The following is a 22,068-nucleotide window of genomic DNA, read 5'->3' as shown; positions in this document are numbered from 1 at the left end:
AGGGCTGCATTTCCTGGAAGGCCCAGCTTTGCTGAGCTGTGTGACAGTGGGGGACAAGCGGGCTAGGTCTGTGCCCCTCTTGGAGGGAGGCAGGAACTCTCACTTCCAGCCCGGGATGCGTGCTTCCCAAGTGGTCTAGCTGTGGGGTGGGCAGCCCATGTGGGGAGGGCGTGCGTGTGAGCTGTGAGTCAGCTGAGGGCCCGTGTGTCCTCCCAGTGGAGGACCCCAGCTCATTCCACGCACAGATGGAACTCTCGTCCTGGTCCAGCCCTAGGAGGCTGAGGCTGTGGAGTCCTGGCCTTGAGTGGCCTCTAAGTGGCCTGGCCAGGCCCAGGGGGAGGCAGAGGTCATGGGTCCCTGGCCCGGTTGAAGTACGATGCCGGGGAGGACGAGCCGGGGATGCAGTCACACAAGCCTGGGTGCAGACCTGGCTCTGTCAGATGCTACCGTGGGACCTTGGGCCAGTCAGTTAACCTTTCTAAACTACTGGCCCCTCAGCTGCAAAGCAGGGAGGGGCTTCTCCATTTCTCTCTGTCCATCAAGTGGTACGGTGGCTTTGTGACTTGGGCAGGTCTCCTGCCTGACACTGTGGGACAGAACCCCTCCCAGAGCCCAGAAGGGCTGCCCGTGCCCTCGCTCCACGGGTGCCCCCTGCTCCCCCCAAGCAGCAAGTGGCCTCCTGGGGAGGCGGGGCCAGGGCTCCGCGCTCCACCTGGCCATCCTTCCCTGTCTCCCGGCAGTTGCCTCTGAGGCTGGGGACATTTTCAGGTGTCCCAGGCATCCACCCACCAGTCAGGCCCCAGGTCCTACAGATGCCAGCTCAGGCCTGTCTCCGAGGCTTCCACATCTATCCAGCCGCGCTGCCTTCTCAAATTTGAACAAGCACGGCGGCCGCGAGCTGCCCTCCCTTCTCACTCTCCCCCGTATGTTCTTCACTAGGGAGATCTTTTTAAACCGCATCACAACCTGGTTTAACTGCCTTCCCTGCCCTCCTCCGTGCACCTTTGCATCCGTGAATTCAGCATAAATGTCAGTCACTCAGGGAAGTCTTCTGTGATCCTCAGAACTGGACTAGGATCTCCTCCCATCTTTCCACAGGCCCCGTCACAGCTTTGATTACACTAGATACCAAACCTTGCGTGTCTGGATAATGGCTTATTTCACTTGGGGTCCAGCATAGCCAGAACAGGCATCAGCACACAGCAAGCAAGAATGATGGACAAATGCCTGAAAAGATGGACACGCCATAGTTTGGGGTGATGGGCCCATTCGTAGTAGGTTCCCTCCTACAGTCAGAGGTTTGAGGGAATGTGTGCCCCTTATTAGGGCTGACCATGGCACCTCCCATACCAAGGCCCTGGGCAGAGACATAACTTCTGGTCACCTCCCTTTGGTGAGGCTCAAGTGATGGGGTCATGGCAGGGACCCCCAGCCCCACCTGCTAAACTCAGCTGCCCCCAGGAAATTTGGATGTTGACAGAGGCAATGGGTGGGCCCGTGTCCGACAGCGTCTGCATGTATAAGTGCCTACGTCACTGGGGTGTGTACACGTGCAAGTGTACGTGTGTGAACACGTAGCGCTTGTCTGTTGCCTGTGTGTCAGGACTCTGTTTGCGTGTGTGTGAGTGTCCCCCTCAGGGCCTTGCAGCAGCTCCTTCCCAACCCAGCCCAGACCCTTGAGCCCATACCCTCCGTAACACCTCCACCCTCTGCCTCCCTCCTGCCTCTCCCTGGACCATCCCCCATGCAGCATCCCTGCCCAGGGCCCCGGTGCCCTACACACACCTCTGTAATTTCATGTATCACGGCAGTTCATCTGTATGATGCTGTATTAGTTTTCTGTTGCTGCTGTAACAAATTACTACAGACTTAGTGGCTTAAAACGGCAGATTTATTACGTTACAGTTCTGGAGGTCAGAAGTCCAAGATGGGTCTCACTGGGCTAAAATGAAGGTGTCAGCAGGGCCGTATTCCTTCGTGGAGTTTCTCCCAGCTTCCAGAGGCTGCCCACATTCCTTCGCTCATGGCCCCTTCTGTCTTCAAAGTCAGCGATAGCTGACTGAGTCTCTCTCTTATCACATCACTCTGACGCTCGCTTCTGCCTCCCTCTTCTGCTTATAAGGACCCTTGTGATGACATTGGGCCCATCCGGGGTAGTCTCTCGAGGTCAGCTGATTAATAGCCTTAATTCCATCTGCAACCTTAATTCTTCTTTGCCACATCAGGTAGCATCTTCACAAGCTCTGGGGATGCGGACACAGACATCTTTGGGGGCGGTGCAGGGACGACATTATTCTGCACATCAGAGATGGTCTGTCCCTTCTTTCACTTGTGAGCTCTTTGGGCCTGTGCTGTGTCTTACACATCTGCAGATGCCTCAGGAGCAGAACAGTGCCCAGCCCGCACTAGGTGTTTATTATATGTTTGTTGGATAAATCTGATTCAGCCAACAATTTGTGGGGAATCCATTTTGTGTTGGGTAATTTTACATATATCATCACAGCTTTTGTTCCCATTTTATAGGTGAGGAAATTGAGGCTCAGAGAAGTTAGGAACCACCCAAGGCCAAAGAGTAAGTGACAGAGCAGAAGCTCAGTGGACGTTGACCTCAGGTAGACAAGGCTGACACCTTTGTTCCTTTGAGTCTGGAGCTCCAAGAGAGACAAGCCCCTAGACCTTTGGTGGTGGCCATGAAAATGCACCTCTCAGGTTTCAGACTGGCCCCCGCTGCAGTGTTCTGACACCCGTCACCATTTGCTCTCAGGTCCCCGGACTGCTCTGACAGGCAGTCTTGGCACGAGGTCTCCCCCACTGGCCTTGTTGCTTTCTTAGATCTGAACCGCAGCCTAAGACTCTTCTGCTCCACCTTCTGTCCTCCCTTCTCTCCTCCATAGGGGTCAAACCTACATGAGTCTGATGTCCCTCCCAGCTGCCCCCCACTCTCTGCCCACCTTCCCTCACAGGTGTTACCCCTAGAAATCTCTTGCACATAGAATCCCGTCTTCCTGTCTACTCCTTTAAGTACCGGAACTGACATAAATGGTCTGAGGAAACAGTGTAAGAAGAGGACCTGAGGCTGTCTCACTCTGAGGGGAGGGGAGGAGGATGCCATCCTGGCTGGTGGGTGCCCCAGGTGGTCCCTAGAGCAGGTAGTAGCTCAAATGCTAAATATTTCACTGGTGAGGACTTGGGAAAATTTCCTAGAGGGGAAGAATTCTGTGGCAGGGGTGATAATTCAGGCATTTGAAAAATAAGGGGGGAACAGTGCCTTCTAAAGGTCGGCTGGTTACTGCTTGCTTGTCCTGACGCCCCACAGAGGGAGGGAGAAGGACAGCGAGCCGCTAACAAGCAGCCAGTGGGTGAGTGTGACAGCAGGGAGCCCGGGTGTGTGTGTGCCTGAATAGGGGCCCTCACCCCCGGAGTGGGGGGCAGGTACAGCTGAGTGGCAGGTGAAGAGTTGCAGAGCTCCAGGTGAGTCCGAGCCCTCAGTCAGGGTAGTTGTGTGAGGACCGGGCCCAGCTGGGGAGATCTGGAACCCTGAGACCTGAGCTGAAGGCATCTGCATAGCACCCCTGAGGTCACGGGTGCTGCATCTTCCCTGACCCTCTGGGCTGGCAGGGGTGACCCACCCATGAGAACTGCCATCTCTGCTGCACTGAAAGATGCCACAGAGGCCTCGCCCCCGCAACAGTGCCCTCCCAGGAGTTGCCCCTGCTTCCTCTCCTGTCTGCCAAGGACAATGATTAGGGTTGAATTCCAGAATAATCTGGCTGGGGACCTGCTGGACCTGATAAGGGGAAAGAGACTATCTTGTGAAAGAATAGGAACTATTGTGGATACTGGCAGGAGGAGGGGGACGCTCCTGGGATTGGATTTTGAGAGTGCTTGATGAAGGGAGCTGGAGCATAAGACCGGATAAGCAAGATTCCATTGACGTGAGGACACTTTGTTGAGACACAAGATTTAATACCCTAGCTAGGATGCCAGGGGATGCAGCAGACTCTTTGAGAGGTCTGGAAAAAGCAGAGGCCGGCACTCAACGAAACGGAAATACCCAAGTTCCCCTGGCAGATGGTAGAGAAGAAATTTACGACAGCTGAGGAAAACGGGCACCTAGAATGATGTATTATGTAAGGCCAGTAGTGACGGGCAAGGCAGAGGGCAGACAAGGGGGCTTGCCCTATGGCAAGCTGTAGAGATGGTGAACAGAGCATGGTGCTCCTAGGGGCAAGACGGACAGGCAGCCAGTAGGCTCTGCTTCACATCACTGGCCAGGAAAGCAGACGGGAGCGGAGGAGCAGGAGGCAGGGCAATAGCAAGTCACGGTCCCTTGCTGAGTTCCCAGACCTGAGCCAGTTTTCAGACACGGAACCCGTCGACTGAAGAGGTGGCCGAGCCTCTAGGAAGAAGGACCCTGCAAAACTGCAACCAGTATGTACCATGGGGATGCCTTCAGTTTTTCCCCAGAGGTCTATGGCCATTTGTTTGGGTGACTGTTCACTAGAGAAAGGGGAGCAGTCGACAGAGTTTGAGTTGACATTAACACCTGGAGACTCGAAGCATCATCACAGGCCCTTTTTCAGAGCGGGACCTATGGAGGTCAGGTAGCAAGTGGAATCCTGGCTACAGTTCAGCTTGCAGTGGGCTCACTGGGTCCACAACCCACCCGGCAGTCCCTTGTACTCCAGTGTTTAACTAGAATTCAGGTGCTCTGATAGTAGGGGTAACCCCACATTGGGTGCCTGGCCCAGTGGGTAGGAGCTCTCATAGTAGAGAAGGCCAAGTGGAAACTTCTGAAACTGCCTTCTCACTCCCTCACCCTGCTCAAGGTAGTAAATAAAAAATAACATCTCATCCTAGGGGTTATGGCAGAAACGAATGCCACCATTAACCACTTAAAGGACGAATGGGTGGTGGTCCTACCATTTCTCATTTAATTCACCAGTCCGACCTTTGCAGAAATCGACAGATCCAGGAGGAAGACTGCAGACTGTCTCAGGCTTAACCAAGTGATAGCCCTGTTTGCAGCTGCTGTGTCAGATGTGGAATCATTGCTAGAGCAGATTAATAAGGGCTTAGGTATGTGGTTTGCGGTCATTTGGCAAATGTGTTCTTTTTCCACTCCAGTTTGAAAAGAGGATCAGAAACAGCTCACACTCACGTGGGCTGAACAACAATATTCATTTACAGTTTTGCCTCAAGGCTACGCTTGTCATAGTATAATCCCTTTGTGGTAATATGCCCTTTGTCATAATATAATCCCCAGAGATCAGGGCCGCGTGAGTACCACGGTGATCCACTACATCAATGACACCATGGTGATGAGACAGGATGAGTAAGAGGTGCCTCTGTGCTGGAAGCCTGGCGAGACCACATGCAGTTCAGAGTGTGGCATATAAACCTATGAAGACTCAAGGACCTGCCACTTCACTTCGTGAAGTTTGTAAGGGGTTCAGTGGCCAGGGGTATGCCAGGATATCCCCTCCCAAGTAAAAGAAATTGCTACATCTTGTCTCTTTCACAATGGTGAAGACAGCACGGTGCCTGGTACCCCTGTTTGGGGTTTGAGACAGCATATTGGTGACATGGAAGGCTGCTGGGTGTAGGTGGATCCCATAAAAGGAACAGGCACTGCAGAAGGTCCAGGCTGCAGTGCAAGCAGTCCTGCCACTTGGGTCATATCATTTGGCAGTCTCTGGTGTTGGAAGTGTCAGCTGTGGGAAAGGGAAAAGATGTAGTATGAAGCTTGTGAGAAGCCCCAGTGGGAGAGTCACAGGGCAGGCCCCTGGGATTCCACAGCAAGGCTATGCGATCGGCAACAGGATCACACACCTGTTGAGAAACAGTTCCTGGCACGTTACTAGGCTCTGGTTCCTAAGCTCTGGAACATTTGACCAGGGCACACCATATGGGGCATCTGAAACTGCCCATTCTGAGTTGGGGTCTGTTGGACGCATCAATTCAGAGTCAGATGGGCCTGGCAGTAGAATATTCATAAGATGGAATTGCTGCCTCTGGGGTTGAGCCTGAGCGGGGCCAGAGGGCACCAGTAAACCGCATGAGGACATAGCCAGTGCCTGTCCCCTGGCTGGTACCTATGGCCACATGGAGGGTCCTGTACAACCAGCTGAAAGAGGAGGAAAAAGCCTGAGCCTGGTTTATGGATGGGTTGATGTGGTACATGGGTACAAACTGAAGATGGACAGTGGCTGCGTGACAGGGTGTAAAGGGAAATGGAAAATATTCCCACCGGGTAGGGCTGTGAGCAGAGGACTTGGTCATGTACTTCGTGTACAAAAAGTGGCCCAAGGTAGTGAGAAGACACACACGCTCTTGGACAATGGCCAAATGGCCTGTTTGGTCAGGGGCCTGGAAGGAAAAGGATGAGAAGACTGGGGACAAGGAGATGTGGGGTAGAGACAAGCGGATGGACATACGGCAGAAAACATGAAGATTTTAGGGCCACGTGTTAATGCCCATTAGAAAGTACCCAACACATTAAGGCAGTGAATTTAAGCAAGTAAACAAAATGACCTGGACGGTTGATGCTAGCTGGTCCTTATCATTGGCTACATAGAACCAGCACGATGAGCATAAGTGGAGTGGCCACAATGGCAGAGGCAGAAGCCATGCAAAGGCTAACGTGGGCCCCAAAGCACAGACTCCCACATACCAAGGCCATTCTAGGCACTGCCGCCCCTCAGTGTCCAGCCCGCCAGCAGCAGAGACCTATGCTGAGCCCTCACGTGGCACCATTCCCACCTGGGGCAAGTCCGCTACATCAGGCCCTTTCCATCCTGGAAGGGCCAGTGGTTCATCTTCACAGGGATAGAGAACTCTTCTGGGTTTCCCTTTCCTGACCACAGAGCCTCAGCACCACTGCCCAGGGACTTACAGAAGGCTGGATCCAAAGGTGTGGAATTCCACTCAGCTTAGCATTTGGCCAGGGACACAGCAAAGGTCCTCTTGCACTATAGTTCATGGCTGCCACCAGGGCGCTTAGAACTCCTATGTCCAGGAACCAGCAGGGATCCTTGACCCTGATCAGCAGAAGGCAGGGCTGCTTCTACACCATGTGGGCAGGAAGGAAGGTGTGTGCTGGGTGATCTTCTAGCTGCCTCCAAGTAATCCCCACTGTAACTGAGAAACGACCCGTGCAGCAGCCCTGACCTGAGACAGGTCTAATTACCAAGTATTCAGGTCCCTCCTCCCCCATCGAAGGTTTTGGTCACATCACCAGGCAAGCTGAGGTTGTTGAGAGTGAGGGGAATTCAAAATGGAGAGTGGGGGAGGCAGAGCGTGAGATGAACTCCATGACAGGGTAGTTAGCCCTCCGACTCCCCTCTTTCTCTCCTGAGTCTCCCTTAGAAAGAGAGGCCCAAGGGAAACAGGGAGGAACTGCTCTCTGAACCTGGCCACAAGGGGTGGACTGCAACCGCCGTGGGAAGACTCCCCCAGGTCTCTGACTGCAGGGACTGTGCGTGACTGTCTGCCCCAGCTGTGCTTTCTGGAATCTACTACTGTGTTTGCTTCCCTGGCTGCTGCCTGCTGATGACTAAGCGGGGCAGGGCTCCCAGGCAGGCCCGCCCTTGGGAGGTGTGGGGTTCCTCTGACGATTCCTGAGGACTTCTCACCTGTCTCGCCAGGCTTCCTTGGAACTGCTCCACAGTCTAAGTCTCCCACCCAACTTTTCCTCCTCCCTCCCTTCCCTTTGTCTTTCACAAGGTCACACCTGCACCCAGGTCTCCTGGCCCTCCCAGCCTCCCCCGCTTTCCTTTCCATTCCGGGCCTGCTTCTCAGAGGACTGGGGCTAACACACCTGCCTCCCCAAGCAGGGTTCTGGACCAGCAGCCTCAGCGTCACCTGGGAGCTTATTAGACATACGGAATGTCAAGCCCCTTCTCAAACCTACTGAATCAGAATCTTTATTTTAACAAGGTGATTCATACACGCACTATAATTTAAGAAGCATTGATTTATAGATGATTTGGTCTTGTTCAGCAAATCCTTTAAATCTCAGTTTGGAATCTCAGTCATTGCAAAGGTGAACCGTTGGAATCACAAAATCGCAGATCTGGGTCCTTCATTTTATAGGTCAAAGCCTGCAGAGCTAAGGCGAAGGTTCAGCGTCATATAGTGAATTAGAACAGAGCCAGCACCCGGGTCTCTCGCCTCCTAGCTCTTTCCACTTTGGCTCTGCTGTGAGCAGGCCACTTGCTCTATATCTGCATTGCCTAGCATGGTAGCACTGGAATGTGGCTAGTTGTGGTATAATAAAAAACAAAGTTTTTTGGGGGGGGGTCTTTGTCCTGGGTTTGCGGTACAGAGTTGCTAAAACATTTAGAATTTCCTGAGTGAAAGGAGTGCCTTTGTTATTCATAATGAGTCCCTTTGACCACACGTGTGTTTATGTGAATGCAGTGACTCAGGCTGGCGCCCCTAGATAGCTTTAGGATGAGGACTGGTTACCAGAAGGAGAAACGTGTGAATAGAGTGGGAAGCTACAGCCTCTAGGGGGGCTGGAGAGTGGGTTATGGAAACATCCTGAACAAGATCCAGAGAGCTTCCCAGTTGGCAACCACACGGAAGTGCGGGGAGGGCGGCACGCCACTCACTGCTCCCGAGCCTGGCCCCACACGTCTCTTCCACGCGGCTGCTGTTGTTTCCCTTACGCCAAACCAGTAAACATAAGCAAAGTATTTTCCTGAGTTCTGTGCGTTCTTCATGGCCCCTGGGACTTGCAACTGGCCTCTGAAGGGGGGCAGTCTTATGGGACCGAGCCTTTAACTGTGGGGTCTGTGCTGACTCTGGGGAGGATGTATCAGAACTGGGTGCGCTGCTGGACACCCAGCTGGTGTGGGAGAACTGGAGAATGGAGTGGGAAAATGACACGCATTTCATAAGTGGTGTCGGAAAAAAGATAACACAGTGGTCCAAACTGAGATGCGCTGTAAGTGCAAAATACACACTGGATTTTGAGGACTCAGTATGAACGAAGACTATAAAATATTTCATTAATAATTTTTTATACTGATTACATGTTGAAAAAGTGTTTTTGATAGATTATCGTAAATATATTATTGAAAATAAGATAAAATGTTATAAAATTAACTTCATCTACTTCTTTTTTTTTAAACAGTTTTACGTATTTATTTGGTTGCACTGGGTCTTAGTTGCGGCAGGCAGGCTCCTTAGTTGTGGCAGGCAGGCTCCTTAGTTGCGGCATGTGGGCTCCTTAGTTGTGGCATGGGAACTCTTAGTTGTGGCATGGGAACTCTTAGTCGTGGAATGTGGGATCTAGTTCCCTGACCAGGGATGGAACCCGGGCCCCCTTCATTGGGAGCACGGAGTCTTATTCACTGCGCCACCAGGGAAGTCCCTCTATTTCTTTTTACTTTTTAAAAAAGATACACAAGTGGCTTGCATTATGTGTCTATTTGCAGTGCTGCTCCAAGCCCTATCTCTTCATCAGCACTGCTTTATTTTTGGCTTATTTCATAGCTCTGGTTGCTGGTTGCCGTAGCTGAGGGCATTTCCTGGTTATCAGCCTAAAATCTTGAGATTATTCAGAAGTTCTTTATGAGATAATGGGGTTACTTAACAACTCTTAAAAGAACTCCTAGTGAAATATCTATAAATGTCAATTTTCACTGAGAAGCAAACCAGCCGTACCATTAACAGTTAACGCTCTGGCTCTGGAGTGAGGCCACTGGGCGGAGGGTTTGGGAGGTAAGAATAAAGAACCTGGGCTGAAGGTGTTGGGGAGTGGGGCTTGCGCTCATGTGCTCCCTCGGGTCTGCATCTTTCAAGAGCCCGGAGGAGAAAGGCTTTGTCACAGGAGCCGCGGGGGCAGGGGCACCAGGCCCCAGTCCTTCTTCCTTGGAACCTAGTGCCCTTCTCCCCGTCACAGCTAAGATGGGCGGAATGAAGGGCGTCCTGACACTTGTGCTCAACTCCCAGTCCCAGTTGCTTCCCTCCTTACTGAATGTCAGGGACACAGTAGGAGAGAATGGCAGGTCCCAGGGCCAGCCATTCAGAAGAGAGGCCTGGGGCTAATGAAGGCCTGAGGGCCCTGGCCTGGGTCGCATGAGCCCTCTAGACTGAGGAAATCTGAAGGCTTAAGAGGGGGATGCCACTGCCTCACCCTGGGGGTCCCCCTCAGGGAGGGCTCCTGGATGTCAAGACTTAGAGGTTCAGCCCTGAGGAGAACCTGCATTCTGATGGCTCCATTCGAGATGTAGTTAGAGTCCCCAAGGTAAACTCCAAGGGCTTATCTAGAGGAACTGTTGTCCAGAACTGAAAGCACTGATCCTTCATCTGTGCTGTTTAACTATTTCCTGAAGCAGAAAAACCTCCTTCCAAACTAGAGTTAAATTTCTCCTGCCTAAAGTTCTCACAAATTGCCATGTGCCACAGGTGGTGGGACTGCGACCGGGAAGAGGTGAAGCACTTAACCAACTTCACACAGCTCACCAGGGGCTCAGGGTGGGAGTGGCGGCCTCACGTCTCTCACCTAAACTCTGCAGCAGTGCGTCCAGAACCCAGAAGCTCAGGCCAGCCTGTCCAGTGTCTCTGGTTACTTCCTGAGCAAAGGGCAGTGATGACATTAAGAGAACCAAGGCAAGAAATGGGTTATGCTGCATTTTACCCTTGAACTTTTAGCCCCACGTATGAATCATAAATGTTGCCTTCTGAGTGCTAAGCAATGCACAGTGAACTTTATTTCAGTAAATGAGGGATGGTTCTTCTTAAGAAATAAATTTAATTCAAGGTGGTTAGTGAATGCAAGGCATGTAGCGCCTTCATGAAAGTTACAAGAATCCAGTTACAAAAGAAGCACTGTGTAAAGTCTCAAATAGCTGAGGGTACAACGGGCTCCATATTTTACAGAGTACAAAAAATTATTTCATATACAAAGAAAAATACAAATAATGTGCAAAAACCATTTTCACAGGTGGCAATTTATAAAATGAAAATGATAGAAAAATCCTTCATTCTTATCATCCCCCAATTTCTTATATATTAACACAATTCTATTTTCTAGTGTGTATATAATTTTAAATTTGAAAATCTGATTTATTTTTAATCTACAAAGCGGCTTTTTAAAAAGGGAACCATTTCACTACTGAAATTTTATGAATGAATCAGTTAATTTTATATTAAATTATAAGCAGACTATCTGAAAAGGATATAAGAACTCATATATACATATTTTTGAAATATTAGTTTGGTATTTAACATATTAACATTTCAAAACAAATGTAATGATCTAGCTACCTACGACTCCAGCCAACCGCAGCGGCCGTTGCAGAAAAGCTGTTCCTGTGTGCCATGAGAAACAGTATTCCTGGTGTCTTAAGCTGAACAAACACAGGCTATCAGAAGTAAAGAAAACCTAAAGACCAAACAAGTCCCTACTGTTCATGTGCAGAGGTGCCGTTTGGGTATCCAGTCACGCCACAGTGCGACCTCGGTTTACACAGCCCTTGTCATAGGGGTCGTGTGGTCATAAACAGCTGGCTTCTGTCTCTCAAACATCTCCACGTTATTAGTTCAGTGCAAGTGTCTGTTTTGTGAGTTAGTGCATTCAGCTTTTTGCATGTTATTTTGTGTAAGAAGCCGTCAGGGAGCAGAAGAATACATGGGAGCACAAAGTCCTGCATCCTCAGGGCACCTTTGGCCTAGAAAATTCAGTGTTTTGGAAGCAGTATTTTCCTGCATTGGCCTGGTGATTACTGCATCATTCTCTGGACAATCTTTTTGCATCAGGATAATCTTGTGTGCCCCCCTTTGCCTGCCACTGAGCACTGATGGTCTTGCTGTGAACCCCAATGGTCGAGCAGGTATCACAGAAGCACCTCTGACAGCACCAGAGAACTGAGCATCTCTAAGGTCAGGTAGTAAGAATAGGAGCCTTTGATGGGAAACCTAGTCTATGCAGAATGGAAGATAGTCTTGGAGGATTTTGATTTTTGCTTGTCAGAAAGCTCTCCAAGGATATTAGGACCTTGGAGAACAAAAAGGATCTATGTATCTTTCATGAAGAAGGACCCAGGTAGGTGGCAGCCACTTTGCCTAGGGGATGGATGACGGTCGGCTCAGGAAGCATTCTTCTGATCCCTAACCATGAAGACCCTGTTAGAACAACCTAGTGCAAGATACAGGGAGGGCCTAGGGCTCTTGACAGACCTGTGTAACACACCCACTCAGGCTAAGCAGGCTTAGCAACTGCTAAAAGAGGGGAATGGGTTAAGTCTGGGTAGGAGAACCTTAGGCCCTAGGATGACTCATCAGAACCAGCAGGAAGCTGTCAGCTCCTCAAGGACTCACACACTTTTTTCCTATCTGGCAGCACAAGCCCCTCCTCCCTCTTCTGTTTGGGTTGACCATGGGCATCAGGCGTCAGATATACAGCTCTGGATCCTGTCCATCCACTGCTGGGCACTCTGTCCATCCTGGGCACAGAAGTTATACACACGTTTGCTGGTCTTGAGCTATAAAATCAAATGAAGAGAACCAGAGATGAAGGGCAGGGCTAGTCTATGGCTTTGGGCAAGTGTGCAAATAAATCCCTGTGACCTTTCCTTTCCATTCTGCCCCAGAACCTCTGTTATTTTCTCTGTCTCCCACTATCATACTGTCATTGCCTTTAGAGTCATTATACTTTCCTGGCCCCGAAAGTCAAGGGGGATGTCAACAGAAGGGCCTGGCAGAGAAGAGAGACACACTAGGAAAGCCTGACTTTGCATCTTCCTGGGGCCTTCCCTGACTGAGGAAGAGGGTCAGGAATGGCTGGAGTCTCTGGCCCCGCCCACGCACTGCACCAGTGCAGCACAGGCGCCAGGAAGGCCGAGCTTCATCCACACCACGATGGGGTTGGCTTTCATGTCCCCTTTCCATCCCCTTCTCTAAGTCTTCAGTTGGGGCCACACTGGCAGCCCAGAGTCAGGGAAATGGCTTCATAGGCTGAGCAGGGCCCTAGAGTATGACCTGTGTTCCATATGTAGTCCTGCTTGGCTCTGGGGATTAGATAAGTCCCCTATCATGTGGCCCATAAAATGCCCCAAGGCCCACCTAAGGACTGCTGAAGATGTTAGGGCAGACAGTCATCATGTGTGACTAAGGATGTTTTTTTGTGGATGATCAAGCATGAAGATCAATGGATACAAAGGGAAGTAATATCTGTTCTTGACAGTAGGTGGTGAGTGAATAACTAACAATATTTAACAAGGCGTTCATCTGCTTCCACGTGTAGCTGGATCCCTTTTAAAGGAGTCTTTTGTGCAAAGCGATGTGCAGCCTTTCTGAGACATGTGGACAGCAGGGAGAGGTCAGGTTTGGGGATGAAGAGTGCTGGGTTCAAGCTCTGTAGCAATTCCCACAGCCGGGGTGGGTCTGTGACCCATGTGCAGTTACCACCAATTGCTCTGAGGCCCCATGATTCTTGGAGGTGGATGGATTGTAAGGGATCATGTGCAAATAGAGCCAGGAAAAGGCAAGATCGACTTACATCAAAGAAAGCCTTGTCACTCGTGTGCTTTGGGGCTCCCATGCTGGGGCCAGCAGGGATGACCATTTCTACCTCAGCCAGATCAATGTGGCCTTTACAGCTTGTGTCCTCACCCGAGTCATAGTATCGCAGCTGGAACCAAAAAGATACATGGGATATAAGAGACACAGAAAGGGAAAACAGCATGGCTTTTCAAAATGTATTTGAATACTTTCCCACATCTTGCTAAACTATGCCTGGAAGAATAGACAAGAAGTTAAAAACGCTGGTTGCTTCTAGGAAGAGGAATTAGACAGCTGGGAGAAAGGCAGAAAAAGACATATTTTTTGAAATTTGAACAAATAAGTGTATTACACATAGAAAAAGTCAACTAACAACTGTAAAAATATATATATACATGTAACATATAAAAAAGGGTTAATGTTTAGAATATATACCGAATTCCTAGAATTGAGAAGAAAAAGATAAACAACCTAATAGAAAAATGGTCAAAGGATTTCAACAGGCAAGTCACAGAAGAAATGTGAGTGACCTATAAACATCTGAGAAGATGAACAACCTAACTGATCAAAGAAAAGTAAATGAAATCAATGAGATTTCACTTTTCACTTAGATTAAGAAATATTAAAATGGCTGACAATATTCAGGCTGAATGGAAGGCACTAGGTATTCTCAAACACTGTTAGTGGGGATATAATTAGTCAGAAGCCTTTTAGAGGACAATTTGGCAATATGAACTAAAATTTAAAATGTTTATACCTATTGATACACCTTTCCCACCTCTAGAAATTTATCCTACAGAAACCCTCCCACAAGCATGCAAAGACACACCTATAAAGAGGTTTCCTTCAGCACTGCCTTTATTTTATTAGCTAACAACTGAAAAGGTATCTGTCAATATGGTGTTGGTTAATTAAATGATGGTACATCAATAATATGGAATTCTATACAACATTTCAAAAATGTTAAGATTATTATGAACTGGTAGGAAAATATGTCCAAGCTATCTTTATTTATTTATTTATTTATTTATTTATGCGGTACGCGGGCCTCTCACTGCCGTGGCCTCTCCCGTTGCAGAGCACAGGCTCTGGACGCGCAGGCCCAGTGGCCATGGCCCACGGGCCCAGCCACTCCGCGGCATGCGGGATCCTCCCGAACCGGGGCACGAACCCGCGTCCCCTGCATCAGCAGGCAGACTCCCAACCACTGCGCCACCAGGGAAGCCCCAAGCTATCTTATGTTTAAAAAGCAAGTTTCCAAATAGCATGTAGATATAAAGTGACTTTTGAAAAACAATAAATAGCTCAACATTTGATTGAGTGGTTACTGTGTGTAAGGACTGGACATCACTCTAAATTAGTCTGGACCTCACTCTCTATAATCTACATGGCAGGAATGTGTGTGGCGCCTCCGTCTCTGTGGTTCTGGCCTCAGACTCTTCTCTGCCTCTCCATTCAGGCATAGTATGAGTAGGACTAAACAGAAAAACCATATACCTTTTGTGTTAAAGAAATCTAAAAGACTGGCAAGAATGCAAATATAATTTGATGTAATTGTAACTTATAGAAAAATTATGACATTCTCCTGTTATATTTAGTGATTTAATGAAACTTTTCTACACAGTGTAGGCTCTATGGTTTCAGAGACAATGTTGTTTAAAGTCCAGCCCCCTAAAAAGGGCTTCCATTGCATATCTGTAAAAACTTCTCTATATTCTTCCACAAAGATTCTGTGTAACCTTTATGAAACTCCTTGAGCAGAGGGAAAGGGGGTCCCCATGCAAAGTATTCATCTGTCAGGAGTCATCTAGGTGCAGGTCCAACAAGAGCACTGTACTGGCCTAACAGTCCGTATCTTTCTGAACAGACTCCATGTTGGACATAAATGCATTGAGAAGCTGCTCAAGGCTGACTGGTCAGGTCCAAGGTACAGTGAGGTCTGTGGTCAGAACGTAGGAGGCCATGCGACTCTCACTAGTGAAGGGTGCGGAAGGGCTGGGCTCCACCCCAACCAAGATCACTGGAGCAAAGATTCTGACACTCAGGATTGTGCGGGGTGCTACAGCCACAGCAAAGGACCTAGCAGTGGGGAAAAGGCTTCCCAGCGTGGTCTGGGAGGGCCAGTCTAGTACTTGCCCACTGTGGATTTCAGGCTTGGGTGGGCACATCCCCTTCTGCCTATTTCAGGGCTCCCTCCATCCTCTGTTGCTGTCACCTCTGAGGGATAATGATGCCTTCTTTAGTACCAAGTACAGTGATGGGCACAGGTAAAGTGTTCAACAAATGTTTGTTGAATACATGAACACCCTCGATTTTGAATGGATGTGTTATGCTGCAAAGATGAAGGTCATCTGTCTTCTGGGGAGTATTCATAGGCATGGGTTCTGTATGTGCATGTGGTATGCAACAAGCTGAAAACCTCAGGTCCTCTCGTGGCCTGGGTTTTAAGAGCAGGTAGCAGGAGATAACATGAGCATTAAGAAGCAGAGTTCTATTGCTCTTGATACTCTGGGCTCAGCAGTCACTGCCTCTGCCTGCACACACCTGCACTCTCTCAGAAGGCTGCTGCACTCAGTCTCAGGACTACTGCTCCTCACTGGGTCCATGGAGGAGCCTCAGGAGCATATGAGAGGCCTTAGGAAAGCATTCTGTACATGAAGGCTGTGCCTTTCTGCTGAGAGTCACACAACAGCCGGGGACTGAGCCTAGCCTAGGGAGAAGTGATTTCTATAGGCTGTGATGGTATTTATTACCTGATGTTTTGTTACATCCAAAACGAACCAGCGGGGCTTCCAACCTTTCAGCAAAGCCCCTCTTTTGTAGAGCGTTCCCTCAAAGGACCTAGAAATAATGATGACATAGCAGTTAATTTGATTTTTCATTTAAAAAGTGCTGTAAAGGGGATATCTGTTGTTTTTGTTGGTCAAGCCTCTATTTCCCCCAGATGATCCAAAAAAGATCCATCAGAGCTCCCCCTAGAATTTTTCTATTAGACCTTTGGGGAAAGGCTGCCTCTTTCTGCTGGAATTACCAAACGTGAGAGGTTTGGAGCTCTCAGTAGCCGTTTTTGATACCATGTTGGGTAGATGCAGCCCATGGGAGAAAGCAGAGCTGGCAAACAACAGAAGCCTCAAGATGCTGTGTGAGAAACTGGCACATCCTTGGCCTTCCCAATTTATGTGAGTAAATTCCTCTCTGCTGGAGCTAGCATGCGCTGGATTGCTGAAGTCTGCCCCTGAAAACGTGCTCACTAACACACAGTCCCTCAAGAGATCTGGCAGACATGAGACAATAGCAATCAGGACCCGCCACAAATAACTACAACCTCTTGGCATTATTTTAGTTGTAATTTTGACTTTTCCTCTTCCAAGAACCATCTAACACATTTAAAACAGAGACAAAGGATTAAAGCGGATCCGTTTTAAGTTTACAGAAGGCGGCACGGCACAGGCCTAGCTTATTAAGGGCCTGCGGTGTGGCCGAGGGCAGGGTGGGGAGAGCTTTTTCAGTACACCCGGGAGGGCTTAGCAACGTCAACCTGTTTTCATCATTCTTGGACGTGTACTGGCTGTACAGCGTGGCTGCTCTCCGGTCCACTCCGTTGGATGGGGAGATGCTGGCGTTCTGTTCCTCCCCCATGCTGCTGTCTGGGAGATGCAGCAGAGACCTCTTCTGATAGGAAGGGAGGTTGGTAGACACAATTCCTGGGGAGCCCAAAGGGTGTCTCTGGGGCTGAAAAAGAACAGGAGCTAGGAAAGCTTTCCGAAGACTTTAAGCAACTGATCCGATAATTTCACTTCTAAAAATTTACCTCAAGGAAAAAACTGGACCATATATATGTATATGTAAAATATATATAAAAAGATGTTTATCCTGGAGTTTTTTAGGAAACTAGCAGAAAACTAGAAACCACCTAAATGTCTATCATTATGTGACTGCTTAAAAAAAAAAAAAGGTATTTCCATACAATGGACTTCTAGACAGCCATTAAAAATGATGCTGATTTACATTAACAGTGACAAACTGAAGGCCATGTACACCACATATTAAGTAAAAAAAAAATGCAGGTTTTTAAAACTGCATGTATAGTAAATCCCTTTTATATGTGTGTTTAGAATTATAAAACAAGTTTGATGGCATAATGGTTTATTTCTAGGTTATAAATTTTGGGTGATTTCTGTCTATTTCATAACTTTCTGTATATTGTCTTATTTAAAGGAATACACATATCTCACTTTCATAATCAGAAAAAAAATTAAGAAACTATTTTATTCTTCTGAGAAAAAAAGCAGTAAGACACCACCTACCTGTGGCCTGTCTGATAAGAGCTCCTGAGTTGCCATCTGAAGGCAGGAGAAGGCACCCCAAGGACCCCTTCCTACCACATTGGAGGCTTCCTTCTACACTCCCTTCTCCTTGACTCCTCTGTGACATCTGACCCTGCTGACCTCTCCTTTCCTGAAGTGCTCTTCAGAACACTCATCTGTCCTAACTTCCCTTCTGTTGCACTTGGAGTCCATCTGATGTGGGTTTGACTGGTGGCCGCCCCACATATCAGCTGTGTGATCTGAGCCTGTCCCAGCGTGCCTGAGCTGAGACGCCACTCCCTCACTGTGGGTTAACAGAATGCAAAGTGTGGGTGGCGCTCAGCACAGCCCTTCCACATACTACAGGTGAAGGGGCTGTGAGAAGCAGAAAACAGGAGTATTTGGTTTAAAAATATTTTTACGATAAATGTTTCTTAATTCAGAAACAAAAAGGGGGTGTGAACAACGGAAAGCAGCATATTTTGCTCATTTAAAACATTTCATTTTCTCTGATTATTTCTCTGGCGCAGATAAGGTCTTGGCATTCCCCTCCTCCCTCATGTGGTAGAAGATCAGCTGAAACCACAGAGGCGCTACACCAGGAGTAATTTCCCCTGGATACAGGGCCCTGGAACATAAGTGTTCTGTCACTGTGGTAAAGTGAGGCACTCAGGAAGTACCCAGTCACCTGGAGCTTTCTGCCCTGGACCCTCAGGGCATGACCCTCCCTTTGGCCATAAACCTCCTGAATTACCTGCGGCAGAGGCCCCACCTGACCTAGCGCCCTCCAGAAGCTCAGAAGTAGCTCTTCAAAGGGTTTTGCCAACTCACACGGTCTGCTCTGGGCTCTTCTTTAAGGTCCACAGTTACCCGTTCCCATAGCTGCTGCCACTTCTCAGCTGTTTGGTTCAATTTATGCTCCAGTCTTTCAATTTCCTGCAAAGTAATTAAAAGGAGTTTTCTGACAGATAAGTATTTCATAGAAATCAGGATGTTCCCAGAGCCACACCCCCTCTGTACTAGATGAACAGCGTGGCCAGAGGGCAGTGAAAAACCATGGTAAGCATGGGGCCTCAGAAGCCTCCCAAGCCAGGAACAGAGGTGGGAGCTCTAGCTGGTGCGATGCATTGTGGCAAAGGTGATTTATTAGGACCTGTAACCGGGCCTTTTCGTAGAGATGGCTTAAATAGATGAAATAAATATCCCCAACACCTTCACCCTTGGCCAGCCCATAGGACATCTGATGGCCACAGCAAAAGGTCAAGCACTGGGCCGGTGTCCAAACTGTAATAGCTGAGGTATATGAGAAGTCTGTCCTTGACAGAGGAACCCCTCAACTCTGATGATTCAAACCAGATGTAGAAAAAATGAACCAAGAAATGCCCAAGGAATGGAGTTTCCTTCAGACAGGGAAGCTGGAGAGCAGAGCGGCAGGCTCTGTGACCGTGTTTTCACTGAAGCACGCTCGTCCTGGTCAGGAAACTGGACGGAGAAGACTCTTCAGGAACTGTTTGGCCCGTATCTGGGCTCAAACCCTTTCCTCAGGGCTGCTGTTCTCATCAGGGTAGCTACTGCCAGGGTGGCTTCACTCCAGAATATTCCTTGTAGAAGATGGTTGGCAGTGCTCCCATCAGGCCATCAGCTACCCACACTTCTGACCAGAGGAAGTAAGGCACCCACAAAAGCCATAGCCCAGGCCTGACTCAGGCTGTTTGGCCAGCTGAAACAGCTGCGAAGCTGCAAACGGCTCCATTTGCTCGAATGCTTCCTTCTAACGCTGAAAAGCTCATTTTTACTGAGACTCTTTGCCAGTACCTGAGCCTGGTTCCCCACTGATCCATGGGAGCAAATCTGGGGTCCTTATGCTCCTGTAGTGCTAGCTATAGTGCTAACCCAAAGTAAGGAGAGCTATGTCCAGGAGCTGGTGAACCAGTCTTAACTAAGCTCAGTTCCTGAGGCCTCATGTGCCTCCAGGTCCCCTGGTGCCCCAAGAGTGTGTCTACACACGGCTGACTTACACTGACAAGGCTGGTGAGAGCGTCGGGCTGAGCACAGCTGACATCATCATAGCATGGCCACACTGTTCTCCTCTGGCTCTGGGGCCCAGCTCCTCTGGTCAGTTCAGAGTCTTCGGAGGGGAACTGCTTAGGGGTCAGCATTGTCCAGTCATATGAAGGCCCTGTGGAAAGGGTCTCCTCTACATAGTAATCCCACTTCTTGAGGCTGGAAACATTTACATTGGGCTTCAGGGCCTGTATAAAGAAAATTCTGAAATATAGTTTCATCTTGACCCCAAAGTGCCCCAAGCTTACTGGCAGGCCAGCCCCTAACATTGCAGGGTCCAGGGAAAAAGTATGAATAGAGGTTCAAATACCATATATCTATATATTTAAACATTATACATCAACATAACTATTAGATAAAATATGTTCTATGCTCCTACCTTGACAAATATAACTTCCTAATGACCTAGAAGGCCAGGCTCCAATTGAGAATTCTTGGACTTCTGGGAATTCTACACCAGGAAGTGGTGGCACTGGGAAAGCTGGTCCCAGCTGCCAGTTCTTGGCCTAAAGCCCTGCTCCTCTTGACCCAGCTCTGTCCTATATTCTGAGGGTCTCTTATGAACATGTGTATATACCCCAGCCCATGCAGCTAAACTCTTGTCTACTCCCTGTCCAAACAGCTACTCCTTAGCTGCCCTTTTAGCTTAGGGATACATTCACTGGCTTGGGGAAGTGGTCTGGTGACTAACTTGAATTTGGGCAAGGAATCTTGAAGTGCCAGAGCATGGTCTAGATGAAGGAGAGGCATCCAAGCATGTACCCTTGGTTTCTCATACACCTCACCTCATGAGAAGGGTGCATCTGGAGAAAGGCCAGGGTGAGGTCCTACTGCATGGGGCCCAGGGCCAGGCCTTCCTTGCTCCTGAGTAAGGTGGTCTACTCCACTGCGGAGCCTATTTCATGCAGACATGCATGGCAGAGGATGGCTGTCCCTGAGAGGTCATCCTTCTTGGGCTGGGCTCCAAACATCCCTGCTTCTCACAGGGGTTCTTCCATGGCTTTGGTACAAATGGACTTAGGGAAATCTTTTCTGCTTACACGGCCTGCTAAGGTTTCAAGTTTTGTTTGTTCTTTCTTCCCAGGGAAAGTTGACTTGCTCTGACTTTCTTGAAGTTATCCTTTCTATGGTTGGGGGGCCAGCTCCTAATTTTTGTGGTCAAGAATTTGGTATCCGTCTCCATTCCATCATAACCTAAACCCATAGTGTATCAACTTTTAAATAGCTTCTGGTATGAAACCTAGTCGAATGTTTATAAAACACTTAAACAGCTTATATATGCTCAAAAAGTAAGGAAAACTTTAACACAAAATATTCCAAAAACGAAACATAAATGCTTTCTTTCTGTACCTCTGTTTCCACTGGTGAATATAAATAATTAAAGAAAATGGGACTCCTCTTGTGCATTCTATCGATACACTCCCAAATACAAATTCCTCTTTTGGCACGCTTGTCTCCTTTATCATCAAATAAAGTTCCTGTAGATCCCCCCGCCAAAAAAAAAAAAAAAAAAATCAGCAAAACAGAAGTCAGATAAATCAACAGTTTGCCTAAAAATATGACGCATGTAGCAGATGAAAAATGGAATATTTCACACGGCTCTAGAAACAGCAGCGCACGTGCAGAAGCCTTAGAAAATGACTGCAAAGCTAAAGATAGGAATGGACTTCATAGCTATATGGAAACAAATCCAAATGGAAGAAAAACCTGGGATAAAGTTTTCCCAAGCATTTAGCAGGACAGCATGACTCCCTTCCAATCGACATCCCGCGTCTATATCTAGATTCATAGAGGTCCATGCCAGGAGACATTCTACACGTTTTTCAAGAGAAAATGGAAGGAAAATGATTTGATGAAACTCAGTTAAAAACATAATTTTATGTTTCTTTTTAAAGTTGTTGGCTGTTTATTATGAAGCTATTTAAAGTGTTTTCTTTGGTAGTTTATATATACCACAAATCATGGTCATGGAGACTTTGGATGTCAGAAGGATGCGGTCCGTATCCTTGGATGACTTAAACACAAAAGCTGAATTTGTTGGGGGGGGGCACTTCAGGTACTATATTTGTACCTTTCAAACAGTCAATCTGTTACTCACATGAGCCCACTTTATTTTTAATAGAGAGGAAGATGTGTTAGGGTGAGGCAGGAAGTATTTCTTTAAAAGGCCAGGAAGGGTGCCTCT

General features: G+C 48.3%; 1 protein-coding gene across 2 annotated transcripts in view; it reads right to left on the bottom strand.

Moving 5' to 3' along the window:
• Nucleotides 1-10,699: 10,699 nt before the first annotated feature.
• SBF2 (SET binding factor 2) overlaps nucleotides 10,700-22,068 on the bottom strand; it is a 457,881-nt gene continuing 446,512 nt past the window's right edge. For both annotated transcript variants that reach the window (XM_060159685.1, XM_060159686.1), the window contains 7 exons: nucleotides 21,234-21,361; nucleotides 19,838-20,071; nucleotides 18,651-18,755; nucleotides 17,051-17,244; nucleotides 16,266-16,353; nucleotides 13,511-13,642; nucleotides 10,700-12,494 (listed from right to left, as the gene is read on the bottom strand). In XM_060159685.1, the coding sequence (XP_060015668.1) occupies nucleotides 12,396-12,494; nucleotides 13,511-13,642; nucleotides 16,266-16,353; nucleotides 17,051-17,244; nucleotides 18,651-18,755; nucleotides 19,838-20,071; nucleotides 21,234-21,361 (980 nt within the window). In that variant the 3' untranslated portion in view covers nucleotides 10,700-12,395. The remainder of the gene's footprint in view (nucleotides 12,495-13,510; nucleotides 13,643-16,265; nucleotides 16,354-17,050; nucleotides 17,245-18,650; nucleotides 18,756-19,837; nucleotides 20,072-21,233; nucleotides 21,362-22,068) is intronic.

Source organism: Lagenorhynchus albirostris, chromosome 9 (genome assembly GCF_949774975.1).
Source record: "Lagenorhynchus albirostris chromosome 9, mLagAlb1.1, whole genome shotgun sequence".
NCBI lineage: Eukaryota > Metazoa > Chordata > Mammalia > Artiodactyla > Delphinidae > Lagenorhynchus > Lagenorhynchus albirostris.
The sequence above is the reverse complement of the archived record's forward strand: the minus strand, read 5'-3'. Positions and strand labels throughout refer to the sequence as shown.